The following is a 25,618-nucleotide window of genomic DNA, read 5'->3' as shown; positions in this document are numbered from 1 at the left end:
CCTCGGCTGCTCCATAGAATCAGAGGCTGTTCTGGGAATGACAGAGACAGAGCCAAGGTCTATCAAGCGGGGAATATCCTTTGGATCAGTTTCAGTTTTGGTCTCCCAACCCGTGCGGGCTCTTTCTGCCCAGTCACCAGTGACGTTTGTTGTCTCCCACCCGCTATTGGCTGGCAGAGCCTCCAGAAAGCCAATCAGAAGTGAGGGATTCATCCCTTTATAAACTCAGGGCAAACAAGCCTCCGTGAAATTGTGCTCCTGTTCCTGCGGACCATGGAGCACTTCCTGTGCTCTCTCCTTCTGTTGGGGTCGCTGACCCTGCCAGACACCTGGGCAGGTAAGGAGAGACTTGGCGCAGCACGCAGGGGTAGCCCTAGGGCCGGGATGGGGTTCCCTACACGAAACTCCTTGGAACCCAGCCCAGGGAGCGTTTCCTTGGACCCGGCTCCTTCGGGTCAGGGCGGTCCAGGCGGGGCCGAAAGGGAGAAGTCGGAATAAGCCTGGACCGGGAGCCCTCCGCCCCTCAGCGGGGCTTTGGAGGGGGGGCGGGGGGTGTCTCCGTTTCGGCGCCTTAGTTTGGGGGGGTGAGTGGATCGGTAGGGGGTGTGAGGTCATGGGAAGGGAGAATAAGGGCCACAGCTCTGGGGGCGTTAAGGAGCAGAGCTGTCCGGGGTCCCCCCAAGGGCGAGGACAGAACCAGGGGCAGCTTTGTTAAAGAGCTTCCCGGAGGATGGGAGGAGCAGGCGGCAGATGAGGACACAAGGTGGGGAGCGGAGAGTGAGGAGTGTGAGAGACCCTGGACCTGGACAGGAGGTGGGGGCGGGGGTGGTCGGACCTGCCTGGGCTGCTGTCCGGGAAGGCGTGGTGCTGATCTCCGAGCGCTGAGGTTTTGAGAATTACGAGGGCAGGGAGGGATGTGCAAGCCTTGGGGGTGGGGAGGGGTGGGGGGTGGGGATAGCGAGCTGGGGACTCCGGGATCACTCTGGGGCGTTACTGGGTCAAGGGTCCGAGTCTGGTCCAGGCGCCCCACCCCGCCCCTGACGCCGGCCGGTCCCTATGTCCCAGGCTCTCACTCCATGAGGTATTTCGCCTCAGCCGTGACCCGGCCCGGGCTCGGGGAGCCGCGGTTCCTCGCCGTGGGCTACGTGGACGATCAGCTGTTCGTGAGCTTTGACTCCGACAGCCCGAGTCAGAGGGTGGAGCCGCGGGCGGCGTGGATGGAGCGGGTGGAGCAGGAGTTCCCGGGGTACTGGGAGGGGGAGACGCTGACCGCCAGGGCCTACGCACAGACTTTCCGAGTGGACCTGGAGACCCTGCGCCGCTCCTTCAACCAGAGCGCTGGGGGTGCGTGACGGGGGAGGGGTGGGGGGCGGTGAAGCGGGGTCCCACCCAAGGCCCACCTGAGGATGGGGGGAGGAGCCCCCGGGGGTTTGGGGGGGGGGGCCTGGGCAGCCACACTGACCGGGGCCTGGCGGGGCAGGCGTCCACACCCTCCAGGCCATGATCGGCTGCGAGGTGTCCCCCGAGCTCACCTTCCAGCGTGGGTTTATGCAAGACGCCTACGACGGGTGGGACTACCTGGTCCTGGACTTGGAGACCCTCACGTGGAGGGCGGAGGTGCCCCAGGCTGTGAACACCAAGCGCAACTGGGAGGCGGACAGGAGCCTCGTGGAAGGGTGGAAGGCCTACCTGGAGGAGACGTGCGTGATATGGGTGAAGAAGTACCTGGAGATGGGGAAGGACACGCTGATGAGGACAGGTACCGCCGGCCCCGCCCCAGTGTGCGCTGCACTCAAGGCCTCCTGGGCAGCCCTTCTCCACCTCCCCTCAGCCCCGGGCCCCCGACCCCCGGAACCCCTTGTACCCCAGGGCGTATTGTAGGGTGTTCCCCTCCCCCCACAAGTCCTCGTGCCCCTGGAGGGGACCGGGGAAGGGGAGCCTGGAAATGCCTGACATTTGACTGCAGACTCACCCAAGTGTACTCGGCACTCAAGGCCCCAACTCATCCTTCTCAGCCACTCCTCAGTCTCAGCCCCGGACCCCCCACCTCCAGGAAACCCTCATACCTCATGGTTCAGATTGTGGGGTGTTTCTCCTGCCATGATCTGTCCATGTGCCCTTGGAGGGGAAGGGGGAAGGGAGCCTGGTAATGCCTCTGACCTTTGGCCCCAGACCCACCCTCTGCCAGAGTGACCCGACACACTGGCCCGCACGGGGAGGTGACCCTTCGGTGCCAGGCCCAGGACTTTTACCCTAAGGAGATCTCCCTGACTTGGTTGAGGGATGGAGAGGAACAGCCCCAGGACACAGAGTTCATTGAGACCAGGCCTGCAGGAGATGGCACCTTCCAGAAATGGGCAGCTGTGGATGTGACATCTGGCCAGGAAGGGAAATACAGCTGCCGAATTCGTCATGAGGGGCTGTCTGAGCCCCTCACCCTGCAGTGGGGTAAGGCCTTGGAGAAGGGACTGGGAAAAGACCATCCCCCACCCCACAGGACCAGAGAGGGGGGTAGTTACTGGGGGAAGGTGGGGGAGAGGTTAGTGACTCTCAGGCCAGATAGGCATCAGGGCCTCTCACTTCCCTTTTCCGTTTTAGAGCCACAGTCCTCATCCACCTGGCTCGTTGTGGGGGAAATTGCTGCCAGCCTCCTCCTCCTCATTTCAGTCATTGTTGGAGTTTGGATCTGCATAAAGAAGTATTCAGGTAGACTGGACTGGGCTGGGAGAAGGGTCATTAGGGATCAAGCCCCATGGAGATCCAGGCTTCCCCTGACCTTGCAGCTTGTCTTTCTGTCCTCAAGTCCTCTCCTTTTCATCTAAGGGACAGTCAGACGAGCCCTAAGAGTGTAGATGAACAAATCTGTAACTGGAAGGATGCCTGGCAGGGTGTAACAGGCTGGTTGAGTGGGGAATCTCCTTCAGACTCAGCTCAGACATGAACATAGGGATCTCTACCCAAGGGCCTAGGTGGATCCCCAGCTGGGGACTGTAGACCAGCCCTGGGAACTCCTGGAGGCAGGCCTGGAGGGGGGGAAGTGCCCATTTGGGGGCCTGTTCTCTCTTCCTCTTGGATCTAGATGTTGGAGTGGTGTTGGACATGAGGGTGCAGTCTTGGCTATTTGTTGTGTCTGCAAGACAAATCTTTGAACCTCTGAGACCCTATTGTGGTCTCCTCTCCTGGATTCTTCACTGGAAATTTGTTTTCTTTTCCAGGTAGAAAAGGAGGTGATTATGTTCCATCTGCAGGTAAGTGAAGGGCAGACATGGAGGGTAGAAAGAAGGGGCCAGCCCATGGTGCTCTGGGACCTGAGCACTAAGAAGGCAGAGGAGAGGCCTAGGCCAGTAGCTTTTCCGTGGTGTCCCCTTCCCTTCTTGTACCCTGGTTCTGGGATGCATGTCCCTGACTGGGTTGTTTCCCTCCTTTGTCTCCAGGCAATGAGAGTGCCTGTCACTCTCACAGCCAAAGGTGAGACTCTGGGGGCCTGGAAGGAGGGAGGGGCCAAACAAAGAGGAGGGTCTGTGGGACCCTGAGGGTGAGTTGGGTGGGGAGGCAGGCCCTTCAGAATGATGAGAGGCTGGAGGCCAGAGGGCACTTGGAGGATCCCCCTGAATCTGTCTTTCCTTCTTCAGCTTGAGAGAATTTCCTGGCGTGGACCTGAGACAGAAAACCAGTCTGCAGTCCTCGTATTGTTCCTGTTGAGCCCTGGCCTCTCTCCTCAGCATTGGCCCCTGTGATCCTTCCTGGACTCTACTGGTCCAAGCCCAGGGTAGCCTCATCAGGGGCCTTACCCTGTTCTCTAAAGCCTCCCTCCCCTCCTCCCTCCTGTCTTTGTGCCTGCTTTGGGAATGAGTCTTTGATGCTGCTATGACCTCTGGGGTCTCTGTCTGATGGATAAAACAACCTGATGAGTCCCTGCTCTGCAGTCTTCAGCTTTTCTCCACAATCTGAGCTGAGCTTCTCATTGGGCGGTGGATTGTGGGGGACAGGATGGCCACATGGAGATGTTGTGGCCATGTGAAGGGGAAAAGAAATGAACGTTTGGAGGTGCCTGAGAAACCTTTTATTTGTTCTACTGAGTCTCTGAGTGCAGGTGGGGGCTGCGCCCAGAGGGGAAGGGGTGGGGGGGGTCAGTGTGCTGTACATGGTGAGGGGCAGAGATTTGTCTTTGATTTGTTCTGCTTGGGGGCATGTGTGGATATGGTCTACTGGGACTTGTTTTGGGCTCCATACAGAGCCTAGGCTGCAGACTCCTCCTGGGCCTGGAACCATACCCAGACAGGCTGTTGGGTCGCTAACCCATAGTCTGCCCTCCCATAGGCTGCCCCTCAGCACTGACCTTCAGAGAGGTCCAGTTCTCTCTGTTTTGTCATTTTATCAGAGACATAAAAGCAGTATTTTCATCCTGCTTCTTTTAAACCACAGAGGGACAGGAAGTCTTGTGAGAAGAGAGGACATGTCTTCCACGGGAGCTCACTTTCCTCATTTGCAGCAGAAAATGGGTCTGAATTTGAAGATGGCTCAGTCAGTGCAGCCTCTGACTTATATGCAGGAAGGCCTGAGTTCAAATCCCATCTCAGAAACCTAACAGCTTTGTGACCCTAAGCAGGTCACTTAACCTCTCACCTCAGGAATCAGGGTGGGTGGGGGGTCACAACAGCCCCTTCTCCCAGATCTCATGAGATCATATTTACAAAGTGCTCAGCAAGGCTCATGATAAAAATGAATGCTGTTTTTATTACAGCTTTCAGGCGCTAATTCCTATGATTCTGCCAATTCCAAACAGACATTGAATCATCATAACACTCATTGAAAGATAACTTCCATCCTTCAGAGCCCTAAGAATTCCTCCCTGTGTGAAGTCATTTATTCCCTAAGAAGGGACCCTCCTGGATATTCATGTTATTACAGGATTTAGAATGATAGTATCCTCCCTTAAGAAGTGATGGGCATGAAGGAGGGTGTGTCCTCTGACAAACCACCCCCTGAAGCCACCAGACCTCCTGGTGAGCTTGAGGACTTCCCAGGCTCATCAGTCTAGAGTCTGAAGGGGCCTCCCAGGCCCTGGGGTCCAGCTGCTTAGGATAGCACCTAGTCCATAGGAGACTCAATTAAGGTTGTTGGGCTGGCTGACTGCAATCCCTAAATCCATTCCTCTGATCTCTAGGACTTTTTTATGAAAGGAAAGTCTGCTTGATAATGTTGAGATGCAGCTTCTGAAGTCCAGGCTAGGTCAGCCATGGGTGTTCAGAGAAGCTAGTCTGGGACCCCCAGGGGAGGTTCCAGTGAGAAGGGGACTTAAGCTTCAAAGTAGAAGATATATTTATCTGTATCAGATAAGCTGTGTATACTGACCCCTGTGCAATCTGATGAGAGTTTTCAGGGGGGGGGGGTCTGTGAACTTGGATGGGAAAAAATGTATCTTTATTTTGACTAACTTCTAATTGAAATTTCTTGGACTATTAAATTTTCAAAAACCACACTATTGTTCTGAGAAGACATTTATTAAAAGCTTCACCAAATGACACAAAAAAAATTAAGATGCCCTGATCTAGGTTATATCAGAACGATGAGGGAAATATAGTTGTGTTTAGGTACCTTTTGGCATGTTTTGTGCCTGTGAGTGCGTGTATACATACACCCTTACCTATGAATACATATATGTGCATGAGAGACAGTAACTACTAATCAATTCATTGATAAGAGTTATGAAATTGCCCGTACCCTTTGACCCAACAATACTGCTACTAGGCCTATTTGCAACGATGATTGGGGAAAAAGGAAAAGAATCTATATGTTCTATAATATTTATAGGCATATGGCAGCCACAAACTGGAAATCATGGGGATGCCTATCAGTTGGGGAATGACTGAGCAAGTTGTGTTACATGATGATTATAAAATACTACTGTGCTATGGAAAATGATGAAAACATGGAAAGACTTGCAGGAAATGATGAGGAGCGAAATGGGCAGAACCAAGAGAACATTGTATACATACACTAACAGCAATACTGTTTTAAGAACAGCTTTGAGTGACTAAGTCATTTTGACTACTGTAAGCACCCAGATGAACTACAAAGGATCTGTGAAGGAAGGAGCTGTATGCATCCAGAGAAAGAATGGATAAATAGAAGCATCCATGAAATGATTTTACACACACACACACATGCACCCACACACTTGTATTTTATGCTATCCATCTCTAGGGCTGGGGGAGGGAAAGAAAAAAGGGGAAAAATTAAATATAACTAGGAATCACACGTTGTACATAATAGATCTGCAGTTTCATTGGCAATCTCTTTTTCTTCTGTGTTGTGGAAAATATTATTTTATTTCACACATTCAAAATAAAATACAGAAAAATCAGCTACATCTGGTTCCCATTGGCTGTGGACTGGGCATCAGTAACTACGCCAGATGTGAAGCCACAGCTTTGTTGCATTGGGTTGTTCAGCTTGTCAGGAGCCCAGGTCACCAGGACCACTCTGAGTGAGGACAGAGGGAGGAGATGAGAGGACAAAGAGGTCATGGGAAAACACTTGGGCCAAGAGGCCTGGCTTTGGTTTTTGTATCCTTTCCAGTGATTCCCTGCACTCTCCTGGGGTCCTTATTTTCAAAGATATTCAGGATCTGCTCCCCTGCTCTTGTTAGGGACATGCTAGCTCAGGTTTAGGTTCAATGTTGGGATGAAATGATGTCCTCACAAATTATTGAACATTAAAGAAAGGAGGTTAGCTTGGCCCTAAAATAGCAAGGTCCGGGTGACCTCACGTCCAGGTGAAAACTTGTCTGGTCAATGGGACAGGGCTGGGTGACTCCAAAGAAGCTACCTCGTTAAAGGAGCCACAACTCCCTGTGGATGAGACTTTAGGTGCCCTTAGGTCACCAGGAAGCTACTTGAAGGAAGACAAGGGTCAATCAAATCCCAGAGACAACTTTGTTGCAGTTTAGGGAACACTAGTCCTTTTTCTGGGAAAACCAGAAATCCCTTGTCCCATTGCACACTAGCCCCCAAGACCTAGGGATCTTCTAAGAGACCTTCTACCTTTCCCTAATTTTCAGGATTTGATTGAGCAATTATCCTGCTCCAGGAAATAAAAGAAGTGAAGAAAAAAATATGTTGCCTCACAAAAGAGTAACCAAAGGAAAAAGAAAAAAAAAAACAAGGAGGATGAAAAAAGGCAGAAATTCTGGACTTTCTCTTTCTCCTTTGGATGAACTGAGCCTCAGATCTTAATCATCTAGTCCTGGTGTCAAATACAGATGAAACCACATTAAAACGTAATTGAGAAATATTTTACAAAGTAAAGATGTAATAAAACATAAATAATGCTAACATGTGGTTTTCTGAGCCGCATACATGCAGCCCCGGGATCCTTCCATACAGAATCTGGCAGGTAGCAAGGGCTTGTTAATTAAGTGAATGACTGATTACAGTATAACTGGTCCGGAGCTGACTATGAGTGTGATAAACAGGAAATCTTCCCTGACTCCCCCAGGAATGGGGTTGACACAGGATTCATACTTATGGATGGGGGGGAGGATGGGAGTTAGGAGCCAGCTGTCAGAGGCTGGGCCTAGAGGCAAAGAGGAGGGAAGTGAGAAGGGCAGTTTAAAAAGAATAAAGATTTTTAGGTAAGACCCTTGTGACCAGAAAGAAAACACTCTGGGGAGACAAAGGCAGACAAAGATATTGTGTCTACTCCTCTAGACTTTCTCCGCTCTGAGCTGTCCCCATTAGGATTCCAGCTGACTGGGGTAAAGGCTTTACTGCTGAGCTCCAGGATCAGCTCATGGTATGTGGTCCCAGTGACTTACTGGGCACTTTGTCCAACTGGAGACTTATTGTCCAGGATCTGGCAACACCCGACCCTCCCAGCCTTGTTTCCCACCAGTGCCCTCAAGCCCTCTCAACCTCAGCCAGACTGTCCCATTCACCATCCCTCTATCAGCAAGCAGAGGACTTGAGGTCAGATGTCCTTCTTCTACTGATATTATGACTTGGGCAAGGCCTGTCACTTCTTGGGCCTCATCTTCTGAATTTGTAAAGAAGAGTTTTTATCTCTAAAGTTCCTGTAACATTTTCAGTGTCCTATACGATTCTCAGGATATCATAGGTAGAGGAATGAGAAGACTTTTCTTCTTCTACCCTCATAAGTGAGGGTAAGGGGCAGAGATTCATTTCAGTGAGGAAAAGAATTGCCCCCAAAGGCAGGAAAGTGTCTTACTTCCCCTTTGGACAAATTCCCAAGCCTGCATGCTTCCCTCCACCCAAATTGTTAGCAAATGAGGAATATTTCCCAGTCCCATAAGAAACAAATCTTTCTCCATCCTTTGAGTCCATATTCTACACTTTCCTACCTCTATGCTTTTGTCCATACCATTCCCTCTGCCAAGAATGCCCTTCCATCACTAACTCAGTAAAAATTATCTTCATCCTATTAGACCCTGTGCAACAAATGTCACTACTTCCAAGATGGCTTGTCACAGTACCTCATTAGGAAATGATTATTCCATTCACGGCCTCCAATAGCACTTTGGGCACACTTCTGTTTCCTGTGTTACAGCTACTTGTATGTTAGAGTGACTGACTCTAACCAGCTTGGAGGCAGGGCACAGGCTGTGGTTACCGGTGTCCCCACCCAGGATCTCCATAGGGTGTGGGCTCTTGGACTACACTGATCATGAGGAGAGCTCCTGGATGTTGGGAGGAGCTCCATCCTCTGGGGCCTCAGTGAGCCCTGCTCCTCCCCCAGCCCCTGAATACTGGCTGTGACTGAAAACTGCTGGCAGTGACCCTGCATCTTCCTGCTCATCTTCCCCAGGTACTGGATTCAAGGACAAAGTCCTCCAGCTCCCAAGCAGCAGTAACCCAGAGCTATCTATCCCCTCATGGGTGTCCTGTGACACAGTCAGTGTGATGACTGATGATTCTCAGACAGATCTTCTTCCCACCCCACTCCACTGTAAGATCTACCTTACCCAGGACCCATTTCCTGCAGATTCAGTTTCCCCTCCCCATGACAGGTTCCTCCCCAGACAAAGTTTCTCTTCACTCTTACCCTGACCTCACCTTCCATTTCCCAAGAAGACCAGAAGTGAAATAGCTCAGGAGCCTCCTGCCCTAGATAGTTCCTTCACCTCTAAGACAGTAGCATTTAATTCCATCAAAAGCAAAGGACAAACAAAGCTTGGACAAATGCAGGATTCCTGGCTCAGTAAGAAGGCAGATGAAATTCAGTTTTACGCTGATAGTAACAATCCAAAGTGCTTTTGTGATTCCATGAAAGTTATTTATGGGTCAAAAACCTATGGTGCATCACAACTACTTAGTGCTGATGGAGCCACATTGATTAGTGATAAGGACATGATCCTACAGAGATGGGCTGAACACTTCCATATTCTTCTCAACAGATCATCATCAATCATTTGCTGAGGCCATTGACTGCTTACCTCATGTTGAAATCAATCCTTCCTTAGCTGAACCTCCAACTGAAGAAGAGGTTTTGAGAGCCATTAGGCTCCTTTCATGTGGCAAAGCACCTGGTGCTGATTCTATTCCACCTGAGCTTTACAAGGTAGGGAGACCATTGCTCATACAAAAGCTGACTGGAATTTTCCAGGTTATATGGCAAGAGGAGGTTATCCCCCAGTAGTTCAAGGATGTCTCCATTATCCATCTCTATAAAGGGAATAGATTGTTCTGCGACAATCATAGGGGTGTGTCTCTCTTAGTCATTGCTCGCAAGTTTCTTTCCAGAGTCCTCCTTAATAGGCTGATCCCTCACCTGGAAGATGGTCATCTACCTGAGAGTGAGTGTGGCTTTAGAAAGGGCTGAGGAGAAGTCAATATGGTGTTTGCTGCCTGACAACTCCAGGAGAAATGCTAGGAGCAGAACAGAGGTCTGTATACAATGTTTGTAGATCTGACCAAGACCTTTGACACTGTTAGTCGTGAGGGCTTATGGAAATTTATGTCAAAATTTGGTTGCCCAGAGAAGTTTATCAGTATTATATATGTCAATTTCTTGTTGACATGTTTGCCCAGGCTCTGGATAGTGGACAATGCTCTCGTGCCTTCCCAATCACTAATGGAATGAAATAGGGCTGTGTACTTGCTCCCATGCTTTTTAGCATGATGTTTTCAGTCCTGTTATCAAATGCTTTCAATGAGGATGAACACAGTACTAAGCTCAATTACTGCACTGATGGTAAGTTCTTCCATTTGAAAAGGTTACAAGCCAAGACCAAAGTGGAGGGAGTGTTGGTGCATGACTTTCTGTTTGCAGATGATTGCACATTCAATGCAGCCTCTGAAGCTGAGATGCAGCAAAGTATGGATCAATTCTCTGATGCCTTAGTTACAAACTGTTTTTACTAATGACTCACATCCTAGAGAGATAAGGAATTGACAATGCAGTTCAAATACTTGTTAAAGTCTTACCTTTTGTTAAAGGAGGCAGCTTGGAGTAGTGGGTAGTTGGTTGGTTGACTGGTTCGTTGTTGTCCTTCATTCTCACAGAGGATCAAAATGACGTCACCATGATAAAGTTAAGTTTCATTGTATCCAACTGTGGCTGATCAGATCAATATGAACTCAGAATGCTCTACCACAGATTGTACAAAGATAGTCAGTATGAATATTTGGGGTGGTTATTCCAAATTTGCGCATCCTACGTTTCCTTTGTACTGTCTCAATTCTGCTTTGCTCATGGGGTACAGCACCTTTTCTGATGTGGGCATGCCATGCTGAGCAGTTCTATACCAGTGTCTCCCATGTCACCAAAGTTCTTGAGAGAGACCTTAAGAGTGTCCTTGTATCCCTTCTTCTGACCTCCATGTGATCGCCTGGCCCATGTGAATTCTCCATAAAATAGTCTTATAGCATACATTTTGCATTCAAACAACATGGTCAGCCCATCAGAGTTGCGCTCTCTGATGCATACTTGGAATGTTTGGCAGTTCATCTTGAGCAAGGACTTCAGCGTTTGGTACCTTATCTTGCAGGTGATCCTCAGAATCTTCCTAAGGCAGTTCAAATGGAAGCGATTCAGTTTCCTGGTATGGCAGCTGGTAGACTGTCCATGTTTCACAGGCATACAACAATGAGGTCAGCACAACATCTCTGTAGATCTTCAGCTTGATAGTCAGTCTAATACCTCTTCTCTCCCAAACTGTTCTTTGGAGCCTCCCAAACACTGTGCTAGCTTTGGCAATGCATGCATCAACCTCATTGTCAAGGTGTACATCCTTGGGAAGTACACTACCAAGTTAAGTGAGCTTATCCACAGTATTCAGAACTTCTCCACTTGTTGTAACCGATGGTTCCACATATGGATGGTGTGGTGGTGGCTGATGGAGCACCTGTGTTTTCTTGGTGTTAATTATTAGGCCAAAATTAGCACAGGCAGCAGAGAATTGATCCATACTTTGCTGCATCTCAGCTTCAGAGGCTGCATTGAGGGCACAATCATCTGCAAACAGAAAATCATGCACCAATACTCCCTCCACTTTGGTCATGACTTGTAGCCTTTTCAAATTGAGGAACTTAGCATCAGTATAGTAGTTGACCTTAGTGCTGCGTTCATCCTCATTGAAAGCATTTGACAACATGACTGAAAATGTCATGTTAAAAAGCATGGGAGCAAGTACACAGACCTGTTTCACTCCATAGGTGACTGGGAAGGCACAAGAATATTGTCCACTATCCAGATCCTGGGCAAACATGCCATCATGAAATTGACATACAATACTAATGAACTTCTCTGGGTAATCAAGTTTTGACATAATTTTCCATAAGCCCTCATGACTAACAGTGTCAAAGGCCTTGGTCAGATCTACAAATGAAGTATACAGACCTCTGTTCTGCACCTGGTATTTCTCCTGGAGTTGTTGGGCAGCAAACACCATACCGACTGTTCCTTGGCCCTTTCTGATGCCACACCGGCTCTCAGGTATATGACCTTCTTCCAGGGATCAGCCTATTAAGGAAGACTCTAGCAAGAATCTTGGCAGCAATGACTAAGAGAGAGACCCCTTGTGATTGTTGCAGGACAATCTATTCTCTTTACCTTTCTAGGGATGGACAATGGAGGCGTCCTTGAACTCCTGCGTAAACTTGAACTCCCTGAACTCTTAACCTCCTCTTGCCATATAACCTGAAAAATTTCAGTCAACTTTTGTATGAGCAGTGGTCCCCTACCTTGTAAATCTCAGCTGGAATAGACACAAAAAAGGAGCCTAATGACCCTAAAGGAGGCAGTTTGGAGTAGTGGGTAGAGAGCTCAACTCAAAGTTGGGGTTTAAATCACCTTTTGAGACATACTGACTCTATGATACTGGGCAAGTATCCTCAGTTCTTCAGGAAACTTTCTAAGATTACTATTTGCATAGAAGTTTCCAGTCTTCGTTGATAGAGAGATTTTCCTCACTTGTTATAGTTCCCTGTAACAAAAAAATCAGTGATCCACTAGGTGGATCCATATATGCAGGGAATGGTGTCAGATGCTAAGAATACAGACATGAAAAGTAATAAAGTCACTGCCCTTGCAAAGCTTTCTTTTAAATGCCATTTATTAGGATGTATAGGGCATCTACATAAATAATTATGATAAGGGTCATGGGGGGGGGCGGGAAATGAGATCCAGAGAAAATATTCAAGAAAAATCTGAAGAAAAATAAATCATTTTTCTCCAAATGATGGCAGGGAGAAGACTGGGGAAAGCATCATAGAGGAGATAGCACTTAAGCTCATCCTTGAAGGAAGAGAAGGACTCAGTAGGAAAACCTGCAGAGGAAGAATTCAGATCAGCGTAGAGGTGAGAGGAGAGAATGGGTGAATAGTTTGGCCTGGAATCCTTGAAGGACAACAGTGTGAAATGAATAGATGTTTGAAGCCAGATAATTAAAGGCTGCAAATGCTAGCATAATAACTTTATATTCTGTCTTATGGCAATAGGGAGGCATCGAAGGTTTGGGAGCTGAGGAAGGAGAAAACCAGAGCATTTTACCAGGAAGATGGTTTTGGTATATGGTAAGATCGTTGTCAAGAAGATGGTGCAGAATGCTATTATGGTAGGGGAGAACTGCTAAGGGACTTAACTAGGTGGTCATGTGAGTTTAAAGGAGGGAACAAAGGAGCAAGGAGCATCAGGGGAAATTGATCAATTGGATGAGTTCTGTGCTATTAACCTGGTGTGATTATTGGATATGGAACGTTGTCAGAACGAGGGACCACCTCCAATGGAGCTAGATGTGGCCCTAATACCTTGCCTTGAATACGCTGGGATGTAATACTTGGTCCCCAACCATTGAGGGTACCTTGAAAGTGATTGGAGACTGAATTCAGGAGATACAGGTGCTTGTCAAAGAAAACTCTTTTCCTCCCTTTTATGAGAGGCAATGGAAACAACTTTGCCCCCTTCTTACTTTTCCATCTATTTTTTTCTCTCTTGAATTTCTGGATTGTAGTACAACAAGAAAGGATGGGAGGATTTCTCTTTCCTTCCACCAAACTATGGCAACTTACATGGAAGCACATAACAGTGGGATATGAATTTGGTTTGATCAGCCTGATACTGGAATCCTTAGACCTCACAATTCTAGCTGCTTTCTTCAGCCTTTGTGTTTCCTTTCCTAAATACAGGTCAGAGACTATCTAACTGTCCATCCACCCCTGCCACCAACTTTTTCAACTTCATGGCTTTTATTCCTTTTTCTGTGATGAAAAGGCTTATGAGAATAGCCTCAGTCTCTCCCCTGAGTGTCAATCCTGACTAGCTTCCTATTGGATATTTTAAATTTGATGTAACAGAAGCATCTCCCATTCAGCTTATCCAAAAGAAAAGTTGTTATCTTTTCTCAAACACTTGACACTCTTCCAAAGACCTCTGTTTTTGTCAGAGACACCCACATTCCTCTAGCATCACAACTTCAAAACTTCAGTTTTCTTTCACTGCTCACTCTTCCTCACCACACATATACAAATCAGTTGTTCAATCTTACTGTTTCTACTACCACATCTGATGCATCCTATCTCTTCTTTGTTGCTATTGCTTGCTTGCTTTTTGAAGAGGACCTGTAAATCACAGGGAGATGTCTTGATGCTGCCTTACATCAGCCCCTCACACCTTGAGCCTGGATTATTGCCACCAATTCCTCATTAGTCCCCCTGTCCCAAGTGTTGCTCTACTCCAGGCCAATCTTCAGGGCTGACAATAGTGATTTTCCTTAAGTGCAAATCTTACCATGTCACCATTAATCAACTCCACTGGCTATCTCTTGCCTGCAGAGTCAAATAGAAGACTCCTCTATTTAATTTTTTAAACTATTCACAAACTAGTTCCTATTTCCCATCCTCATTTCATATTACTCCCCTTCCCATAGTCTATGAAGGCCAGATTGGCCTTCTCTTTGTCCATTACATACCATCTCTGTCTCTGTGCCCTTGTACTGGCCACCCACCCTCCATGTCCTTCCTCCTCACCTCTGCATAGAATCCTTCTCAAGACACAGTTTAAATACAATCTAATGTATGAAGTCATTCCTAATACCCCCAACTACCTTGTATTAAAAACTGCATTGAATTTTTTTGTATTTATTATCTTTCTATTTGTTTCGTATGTAATTATATATATATTTCTTATCATCCTTGTGGGATGGTAAGCTCCTTCACAATAAAGATTGTTTCACTTTGTTAATTTGTATCTCCAGTACCTGGCACTGTGAGGACATATAGTAGGTGTTTAATGAATGGTTGTTGCTTGATTGATGATAATTTTGAATTTGAGAGTTGCTTTCCAGAGTCTAGTACTAGTTGTGCAGGGATAAATGCCATTAACAATGTGCATTGATCATAAAGAAGATGGTTAAGAATATGACTGTTGAACTAAAACCATGCAATGAGGGTGCCACGAGATCTGGACTTTGACAACTTTCCATGAAAACTGTTGTCAGCTGCCTAGATAGTACAGGACTGAAATAATGTGAAATAGCTCAACAGTCCAAAAAAGGTCCTTATCTTCTGGGAGGAAAACAGTATGTGAATTGGGTTGAGTATTTTCTAAGAATGGCATAGAGCAGTAGTGAGAAATCTGTATCCTTAAGTCTAAATATGACCTTCTAAGTCCTTAAATGTGGCCTTTTGACTAGACCCAAATTTTCCAGAACAAGTCCTTTTATTTTCACTAATACATTTTTGTCTTTTATATTTGTATTTCATTTTTCAAAAGGAATACGTTAAAATACCAAAGAATAAAATAAATTTCAACAAAGTAATCCTCCCAGAATGACTTGCACATTTTGAACATTAGTAAGTCATAAGGGCTTAATTGACAGTTGCTAGGCTCATTATTTAGTTTTAACTTCTCCCTTCTGACTGGCACCACTTCCACACCAGGCTGGTTGGTGAGATTTTATGGGGGTTGAGCATGCCAGTCTCTTATCAGCTTTTGACAGTGGTGCACTGTGTTTCTGTTTGAAGTGGAATTTGTGAATAGTTGCACAGCTTGACAGTATTTTTTTTTTCCAATGAAAATGGCCAATAGCTGACTTTATTTATTGCTTTACAACAGGATTTCTTTTTTATTATTATTATTATTTTTTTAATTTTATTTTTATTTTTTAATGTTTAACAATCACTGCCATACAATTGAGATTTTATCCCCCCCCCACCTACCCCCCACTACCCCCCTCCCTCCCCGCGACTGCATAGAATTCTGTATAGATTCTACATATACTTTCCTATTGAGTATATTTTCACTATAGTCATGCTATGTAGTCAGAGTAAAATAAATGAAAGAAATCGTATAACAAATCAGAATATGACACACAAATACATACACATACACAAACATGATCTGCTACATTTTGTGAATGACTTCCATATTTCTTTCTCTGAGTGTGGAAGGCATTATGCCTTGAGAACCACCTTTGGGATTTTTTTTTTACAAGAAGTTTTTGCGTTATTACAAAATTCCAAGTCTACCAGAAAAAACTCTCGCACACTGTGGTCGTTGCTGTGCACAAAGTTCTCCTGGTTCTGCTCCTTTCACTCAGCATCAGGTCATATAAGTCCTTCCAGGCCTCTCTGAAGTCTTCTTGTTCATCATTTCTTATGGCACAATAGTACTCCATTACATTCATATACCATAATTTATTCAGCCATTCCCCAATTGATGGACATCCCCTTGACTTCCAGTTTTTGGCAACTATATTGAGTGCTGCTATAAATATTTTTGTACATGTGGGACCCTTTCCCATTTTTATGATCTCTTGGGGATACAGTCCTAGTAGCGATATTGCTGGGTCAAAGGGTATGCACATTTTTGTAGCCCTTTGGGCATAGTTCCAAATTGCTCTCCAGAATGGTTGGATGCGCTCACAGCTCCACCAACAATGAATTAGTGTTCCAACTCTCCCACATCCTCTCCAGCATTTATCATTTTCTTGTTCTGTCATGTTTGCCAATCTTATAGGTGTGATGTGGTACCTCAGAGTTGTTTTGATTTGCATCTCTCTAATCAATAGTGATTTAGAGCATTTTTTCATATGATTATAGATATCTTTAATTTCTTCCTCTGAAAATTGTCTGTTCATATCCTTTGACCATTTATCAATTGGGGAATGACTTGTATGATTATACATATGACTCAGTTCTCTATATATTCTAGAAATGAGGCCTTTATCCCTGAGCTTAGCTGTAAAAATTCTTTCCCAATTTACTACATCCCTCTGGATTTTGGTTGCATTGGGTTTGGTTGTGCAAAAACTTCTCAGTTTAATGTAATCAAAGTTATCCATTTTGCATTTCATAATGCTTTTTATCTCTCCTTTAGTAAAGAATTCTTCCCTTCTCCATAGATCTGATAAATACACTATTCCTTGCTTCTCCAGTTTATTCATGGTATCCATCTTTATACCTAAATCATGTACCCATTTGGACTTTATTCTTGTGTATTCTTGTGTCAGGTATGGGTCTATGCCTAATTTCCGTCACCCTGTTATCTAGTTTTCCCAGCAATTTTTGTCAAACAGTGAGTTCTTATCCCAGAAGCTGGGGTCCTTGGGTTTATGAAACAGAAGGTTGCTATATTCCTTGCCTACTGCATCTTGAGTGCCAAGTCTATTCCACTTGTCTACCTCTCTGTTTCTTAGCCAATACCAAGTGGTTTTGATAATTGCTGCTTTATAGTACAGTTTGAGGTCTGGTAGCGCTAGGCCACCTTCCCAAGCATTTCTTTTCATTAGTCCCTTTGATATTCTGGACCTTTTGTTTTTCCAAAGGAATTTTGATATTATTTTATCCAGCTCTAGAAAGTAATTGTCTGATAGTTTAATTGGTATGGCACTAAATAAGTATATTAATTTAGGTAGAATTGTCATTTTTATTATATTAGCACGGACTACCCATGAGCAACTAATGTTTTTCCACTTACTTAAATCTGACTTTATTTGTGCAAAAAGTGTCTTGTAATTGTGTTCATATAATCCCTGGGTTTGTTTTGGCAGGTAGACTCCTAAGTATTTTATACTGTCTACCCTAGCTTTAAATGGGATTTCTCTTTCTATCTCTTGCTGTTGGACTTTGTTGCTAATATATAGGAACGCAGAAGACTTGTGTGGGTTTATTTTGTAACCTGCAACTTTGCCAAAGTTGTTTATTAATTCAAGTAATTTTTTACTTGAATCTCTGGGATTCTCTAGGTAAATCATCATATCATCTGCAAAGAGTGATAACTTAGTTTCTTCTTTGGCTATTCTTATTCCTTGAATATCTTTATCTTGTCTAATTGCTACAGCTAACATTTCTAGTACCATATTGAATAATAGTGGTGATAATGGACAACATTGTTTCACCCCTGATCTTATTGGGAATGCATCTAGCTTATCCCCATTGCATATAATGCTTGCTGAAGGTTTTAGATAGATATTGCTTATTATTTTATGGAAAGTTCCCTTTATTCCTATGTTCTCCAGTGTTTTTAGTAGGAATAGATGTTGTATTTTGTCAAAAGCATTTTCTGCATCTATTGAGATAATCATGTGGTTTTTGTTAGCTTTGTTGTTGATGTGATCGATAATGCTAATAGTTTTCCTAATATTGAACCAGCCCTGTAGGCCTGGTATGAATCCTACCTGATCATAATGTATTAATCTCATGATAAGATGCTGTATTCGTTTTGCTAAAATCTTATTTAAAATTTTTGCATCTATATTCATTAGGGAAATTGGTCTATAATTTTCTTTCTCTGTTTTGTCTCTTCCTGGTTTGGGTATCAAAACCATATTTGTATCATAGAAAGAATTTGGGAGGACTGCTTCTTCCCCAATTTTCAAAAATAGTCTATGTAGTATTGGAATTAACTGTTCTTTAAATGTTTGATAGAATTCACTTGTGAATCCATCTGGCCCTGGAGATTTTTTCCTAGGGAGTTCATTGATGGCTTGTTCAATTTCTTTTTCTGAGATGGGGTTGTTTAAGTATTCAACTTCCTCTTCTGTTAATCTGGGCAATTTGTATTTTTTAAAATATTCATCCATCTCGTTTAGATTGTCGAATTTGTGGGCATAAAGTTGGGCAAAGTAGTTTCTAATTATTGTTTTAATTTCCTCCTCATTGGAGGTGAGTTCGCCCCTTTCATTTTTAATATTAGTAATTTGATTTTCTTCTTTCTTTTTTTTAATCAGATTGACCAAAGGTTTATCAATTTCATTAGTTTTTTCATAAAACCAACTATTGGTTTTATTTATTAATTCAATAGTTTTCTTAATTTCAATTTTATTAATCTCTCCTTTGGTTTTCAGTATTTCTAATTTGGTATTTACTTGGGGATTTTCAATTTGTTCTTTTTCTAGCTTTTTCAACTGCAAGCCTAAGTCATTGATCTCCTCTTTCTCTATTTTATTTATGTAAGCATTCAAAGATATAAAACTCCCCCTAATAACTGCTTTTTCAGTATCCCATAAGTTTTGGTATGTTGTGTCACTATTGTCATTCTCTTGAATGAAATTGTTGATTGTTTCTATGATTTCTTCTTTAACCCAACCCTTCTTTACAATTAGATTATTTAGTTTCCAATTGATTTTTGGTTTCTCTTTCCATGGATTTTATTACATGTAATTTTTAATGCATTATGATCTGAAAAGGATGCATTGATTATCTCTACCTTTCTGCACTGGATTGTGAGATTTTTATGTCCTAGTACATGGTCAATTTTTGTAAATGTTCCATGTACCGCTGAGAAAAAGGTATATTCCTTTCTATTCCCATTTAATTTTCTCCAAAGATCTATCATATCTACCTTATCCAGAGTTTTATTTACCTCCTTAACCTCTTCCTTGTTTATTTTGAGGTTAGATTTATCGAGTTCAGAGAGGGGGAGGTTGAGGTCCCCCACTAGTATAGTTTTGCTGTCAATTTCTTCCTTCAACTCCCCCAACCTCTCCTCTAAGAATTTGGATGCTATACCACTTGGAGCATACATGTTTAGTAATGATATTGCTTCATTGTCTATGGTGCCTTTTAGCAGGATATAGTTTCCATCCTTATCCCTTTTGATTAGATCTATTTCTGCTTTCTCTTTGTCTGAGATTAGGATTGCTACTCCTGCCTTTCTTACATGAGCAGAGGCACAATATATTCTGCTCCATCCTTTGACCTTTATCCTATGTGTATCCCCCCGTTTCAGATGTGTTTCTTGTAAGCAGCATATTGTTGGATTATGGCTTTTAATCCATTCTGCTATCCGTCTCCGATTTAGGGGAGAGTTCATTCTATTCACATTCACAGTTATGATTACAATCTGTGTATTTCCCTCCATCCTCTTTCCCACCATTTGTGCTTTTAGCTCTCTCGTCTCCCTTCCCCTCCTCAATAGTATTCACTTTTCTCCCCCTCCTCCTGCAGCCTTCCCCTCCTTCTTTTAGCCCCCCCCTCCCTTTTACTCCCCTTTACTCTTATTGCTTCTTCCCTCCCTTTTAGCCTCCCTCCCCTTTCTTCCCCCTTCCCTTCCTACTACCTTATATAGCTAGTTAGGATTATCTACTTAAGATTATTGTTCCCACCTTTAAACAAATCAGATGAGAGTACCTCTCAAACAATGCTCATCTCCCTCCCCTCCTTCCCTCTACTATAGTTTTGTACTTCTTCCTGTGATGTAATTTGCCATTTTCTGCTTCCTCCTTTTCACACCTCCTATTACAATCCCTTCTCATACTTAAATCATATTTTTGACATGACATCATTTACTTTATACCCGTTCCCTCTACGTATATCCCTTTTATCATAATAGCTGCACAGTTCTCAAGATTAACAGGTATCATCTTCCTTTATAGGGAGGTAAACAGTTTGCCCTAATTGAGTAGCAAGTTTTTGTTTTTGTTTTTTCTCCCCTGTTTACCTTTTTACGATTCTCTTGAGACCTGCATTTGAAGATCAAATTGTCTATTGAGTTCTGGTGTTTTGGTCAGGAAGCTCTGGAATTCCCTTATTTCGTTGAATGACTTTCTCATTGCCTGAAATGTTATGCTGAACTTTGCTGGGTAGTTGATCCTTGGTTGAAGTCCCAACTCCTTTGCCTTATGGAATATTGGGTTCCAATTCTTTCGATCTTTTAATGTAGAAGCTGCAAGGTCCTGTGTGATCCTGACTGTATGTCCTTGATATTTGAATTGTTTCTTTCTGGCTGCTTGTAGTATTTTCTCCTTCACTTGATAGCTCTGGAATTTGGCAACGATATTTCTTGGGGTTTTGAGTTTGGGATCCCTTTCGGGAGGGGAACGGTGGATTCTTTCGATGACTATTTTGCCCTCTGAGTCTAGTACTTCTGGGCAGTTTTCCTTGATGATTTCCTGGAAGATATTGTCCAGACTCTTTTCTTCATCATGGGTTTCTGGCAGGCCAATAATTCTTAAATTTTCTCTCCTGGATCTATTTTCCAGGTCAGTTGTTTTTCCAATTAAATATTTTACATTTTCTTCTATCTTTTCATTCTTTAGATTTTGTTTGACTGATTCTTGTTGCCTCATTGAGTCATTAGTTTCTACTTGCCCAATTCTAATCTTCATCGTATTGTTTTCTTCAGTTAACTTCTGCATCTCCTTTTCCATCTGACCAATTTTTCCCTTTAAGGAGCTATTTTCTCCATTTAATTTTTCTACTTCTTTTTCCATTCGACCAATTTTCCCAGTTAGGTTTTGTGTTTCCTTTTCCATTTGATCAATTTTCCCAATTAGGTTTTGGGTTTCCTTTTCCATTTGATTAACTCTTCCTTTTAGGGAATTATTTTCTCCAGTTAATTTTTGAACTTCCTTTTCCATTTGTTCAATTTTCCTTTTCAAAGTGATGTTCTCATCAGTGAATTCTTTTTTTATAATTTTAAAATCATTGGCCAGTTTTTCTTCTATTCCCTTCTTCAGCTGTTCCAGGTAATCTAGTTGTGCTTGCGAGAAATTCATAGTCCCTTCTGAAGTTTCAGATGGAAGTACAGTCTCAGCTCTGACCTCTTTGGTGTTTGTGTTTTGGTCCTTATCCCCATAGAAAGATTCTATGGTTTTTTCACTTTTCGTCTGCTTTTTCCTATTCATGATGTTGGCTGAGTGTTGTAGCTTCTGGTTCTTTCAGTCAGAAGGTACAGAACTTTGTGTTGAGCTGATGTCAGAAGCTTTGGGTAGACTAGCTTTGACTTTGTTGTCTTCTTTGCTTGTTTTGATCTTCCTTGGCAACAAAGTAAGATTCTATAGTCTGATTCTTTTTCTGGTTTTTGCTCATTTCCCCAGCCATTTACTTGAGTTTTGAGCTCTTTATCAAGATAATTAATTCTCTGCTTCCAGTGAGGGGTGTACTCTCAGCCACTTGATCCCCCCACAATCTGTGGGTCTAGAGCTGCAGAAACAGTGGCTTCAGCTTTCCCTGTTGTTGCTGTGGCTCCTGTGGGTTCCTCTGCCCTCTCCCCCCTCTGCTGTCTTGGGGCTAGACCCCTCTACTCTCTCACACAGGTCCCACAGATTTTTTTTCCACTGACCTTCCAATTTGTCCTCAGCTTTTTGGGGTTGTGAAATCTAGAAATCTCTACGGTTGCCTCAAGGCCCTGTTCAGGTCCCATCTGTGCTGGCTTGACCCACATTGGATTACACTTTGCTCTCAGTGTGGCATTCTGGTGACATTCCAGTTTTGTCTTGGGCTAGATAGTTGTTTCACTGCATCATTCTGTGGGTTCTGCAGCTCCAGAATTTGTTTAGAGTCCTTTTACAAGTATTTATTTGACTGGGCTTGGTGAAGGCACTTTAGAAAGTCTCTGCTGTTACTCTGCCATCATGACTCCACCCATGAGCATTTGTTTCATACGACTAAAAATAACTTTGATTTCTTCTGAAAACTGCCTGTTCATATCCTTTGACCCTTTATCAATTGAGGAATAACTTGTATTCTCATCAGTTTAATAACTTTCACTTGCAGAATTCCAAGTTTTAAATTCCAGTGATTTTCTTGGAGCTTTTGTGTCTCTTTCATTTGGCCAATTTTAATTTTTAAGGCATTCTTCTTTTCAGTGAATTTTTGTGCCTTTTTGATGAAGCTGTTGACTGTCTTGTTCTAAAAAACCCCAAAGTGATATAAACTTATAAATTGTAAGAGAACTGGGAAAGGTAAAGCTCCAAATGAATTGATGTTTAGAAAATATGTTACAGGTAAGAAAAAATGATGTTTCTGATGTTTGGAACATGAAAGCAAATGTGATAATTGATAGGTAAAAGTTCAGAGCAGCTAAAATGAGCAATTTTGATTACAAAAATGTAAAAAGATCTGTGTAAACAAAGTACTATTAAGAAGAGTTAATTGAGAAAGAAAATCTTGGCCACAGATCTTGCAGATGAAAGACCAAGATCTCTAGGGAATTAGTTTTCAGAGGAAGAACTCCAAGCCATCAACCACCTCTAAGGGGGAAAATGCAGAATTAGATAGGAACATGAAATTAATTCTGAAGGTTTTATCTTACAGCCTTCAGGTTGTCAAGGATGACAAGAACACCAAAGAGGGCAATGGGACCATCATTGCTGAGGGGCCTATGAATTGGGATTGCCACTCTGGGAAGCCATTTGGAACAATGTCCCAAAATTCATTTAACTTAAATTCAAAATTTAAAAAAATTTTAAAAGTCACAGGACTACTGTGAGTCAACAAGCATTTATTAAGTTTCTGCGGTGTGCTACACACTGCTCAACATTGGGGACACAGAGAAAGGGGAAAAAAATGGTTCCTGCTTTTAAGAAGCTCACAGTCTAGTGGAAGAGAGTATGTAAAGAGCTATGTTCAAATAAGGCAGATAAAGGATGAGGTGGATGTAGTTAACAAAGAGAAGACTGAGTGTTAAGGAGAATGAGGAAAGCTTCCTCAAGGATGAGGTGGGGAGAGGGTTCCAGTCCTGGGGGAGAGCCACAGAAATATACAGTAGGGAGATGAAGGATCTTGTGCAAGGAACAACCAGGAGGCCCCTGTTCCTGATACAGAGAATATAGGGTGATCAAGAAGGTGTGATAAGGTAGGAGCAAATCACATTATAAAGGCCTCCAGATGCCAAATAGAGGATTTTATATTTGATTCTGGTGGTTGACATAAGAAGTCCTTACTGTGGCCCAGAAATCCCACTGCAAACTTGTACCCCAGGGATGTCAAAGGACACAAAGCAGAATCCCATACACACCAAAATATTAAAAGCAATATTTTTTGTGAAGCAACGTAATATACCTGTTGATAAAGGAATGGCTAAATAAATTGTTGACTCTAGATATGAGGGAATGTGATTGTTCCATAAGAAACAGTGAGACTCACCATGGCTTCATCTGTTGATGAACTCTAGCTTCCTGGGTCTCCTCTCTGATGCTCTAGGGACTCTTGTCCAGTACCCAGGCAGTGTGCATCTCCAAACCATTGTTTGCAAAGGCCTGATCTGCCTTGATAGAGGAAGCTCCTCATCTAGCTCCTTCCTTCCCAGTGAAGTCACAGATCTAGTTCACGCAAAGTAACTTTTCTATATTTTTATAGACTTAAAATGATCTTTTTGTGGAGGAATGGCCGTTTCTCAGGCTCAGAGAGGCAAGAGTGGGTGCTCTTATGGCCTGATTTCTTTCCTTCTTCCTAGTTCTGTCCCACTTGAAGAGCAAGCTGAATTCAAGCAACTCTTAGAGGACATCCACAAGCTGCAGCAAACACTGAACGGATTTCATCAAAAAACAGTAGGACCCTGTTCTTCAAACCCTTTGGGTTAATGGGGCTTTGTTTGTTTTCACCTGCTCAAATCAAGTTTAGCTATCATGGCCCTGGAAAGTGCAACTGGGGGCTCCACCTCTAGGTCCCCTGATCATTTTAAAAGAAGAGATTAGCTAGATGTAGAAGTAATCTACCCGGCGGATTGGGAAGATGGAGGGTCTCTCCAAGATCCAATCCAGAAAGTCAGGGCACCTCCTAAACCATCAGACAACCTTAGGCAGATGACATTATCAAGTATGACATTAAAAATGGTTTCTTGACCTGGAGTTAGTGATTTGGGTCACATGACTTCCACATTCTGGACCTCAGTTTCCTCATAAGGTAAAATGGATGGAAAATTTAATTCTTGTCAAGTGACTAGGTTAAAGTTCTTAACCTTTTTTTGTGTTTGGACTCCTTTGGCATTTTGTGAAAGCCTAAAAACTTATCAGAAGAATTTTTTTTGACATGTAAAATAAAATCTATAGTTACAGAGGGAATCAATTAAATGGAATTAATAATTAGCAAATTATTTTTTTAAAAAAACAAGTTCGTAGACTCAGTCAAGATGGTCTATAAGGTCTCTTTCACATTTAGCATTTTATGACTCTGCTCTGCTGTCCTAACAGAGCAGTGGTAACCTTCACAGATGAAGTTTAGACCAGGAACCAAAGAGGAAGAATTTACTAGTGTTTCCTCAGCCCTCTCAAGGATGATGGTGTTCTGGTTCTAGAAGCTGTTAGTGATTCTTTAGATAAAAATAGCCATGAAGTAGAAGAGGGTGTTTTGTTATGTTTATTTTTACGTAGAAAAACACATCATAAAATATATATTTTATTATTTTGATATTTTATTATAACATTTGATTCGATTTTCAAGAATATGTACCCTCCTTTGTTCTGATACTATGCCCACCAAGCAACTGTTCCATTTCTTCTGTCATCTAATTTCCTGAAATGACTTACCTGCTAGGAGATAGCGAATGCCCTATTCACATGACCAGTAAGGGTTCTAGGGCCAGGTCTACCCCCTATACTATATTTGTGAATTAGGATTCTGGTATGGTACAACATAGGAGTTTAGTTAATGTGAGCCCATATCCCACAGTCTGATCATCCTTGGGTCACCTGATAAATGCATAGTCACTGTCTTTATAACTATTCTACCATTCACGTGCTGGTACTATTTGAGTGTTATTAAAGCTATGTCCTGTCTGGGTTATTAAACAATTCTTAATTACTGTTTCCTGACCTAGGTGACAATACAAGAAGGAATTTCCCAGAAGAGGTTGGATATTTCTAAAATCACTAAAAGTCTGGTAAACATTTTCATTAATTTTCATTTAACTAGACTTGCAGCCTTGAGCCTGGGAA

General features: G+C 43.3%; 1 protein-coding gene across 4 annotated transcripts in view; it reads left to right on the top strand.

The window, feature by feature from the left end:
* Positions 1-231: 231 nt before the first annotated feature.
* Positions 232-25,618, top strand: part of LOC140508095 (BOLA class I histocompatibility antigen, alpha chain BL3-7-like) — a 66,286-nt gene continuing 40,899 nt past the window's right edge. Inside the window, exons 1-7 of one of the 4 annotated variants that reach the window (XR_011968291.1) lie at positions 233-337; positions 1,066-1,344; positions 1,481-1,759; positions 2,173-2,448; positions 2,599-2,706; positions 3,216-3,468; positions 3,633-5,480. Coding sequence is in view for 3 of the 4 variants with exons in the window: in XM_072615854.1 (XP_072471955.1) it covers positions 274-337; positions 1,066-1,344; positions 1,481-1,759; positions 2,173-2,448; positions 2,599-2,822 (1,122 nt within the window). In the remaining variant the exon portion in view is untranslated. Of the gene's footprint in view, positions 338-1,065; positions 1,345-1,480; positions 1,760-2,172; positions 2,449-2,598; positions 3,172-3,215; positions 3,469-3,632; positions 5,481-25,618 lie in introns of those variants that run through there. The other 3 variants (XM_072615857.1, XM_072615854.1, XM_072615855.1) reach the window with 3 other exon arrangements.

Source organism: Notamacropus eugenii, chromosome 5 (genome assembly GCF_028372415.1).
Source record: "Notamacropus eugenii isolate mMacEug1 chromosome 5, mMacEug1.pri_v2, whole genome shotgun sequence".
Taxonomy (NCBI): domain Eukaryota; kingdom Metazoa; phylum Chordata; class Mammalia; order Diprotodontia; family Macropodidae; genus Notamacropus; species Notamacropus eugenii.
This window is presented reverse-complemented; position numbering and strand designations above follow the sequence as displayed.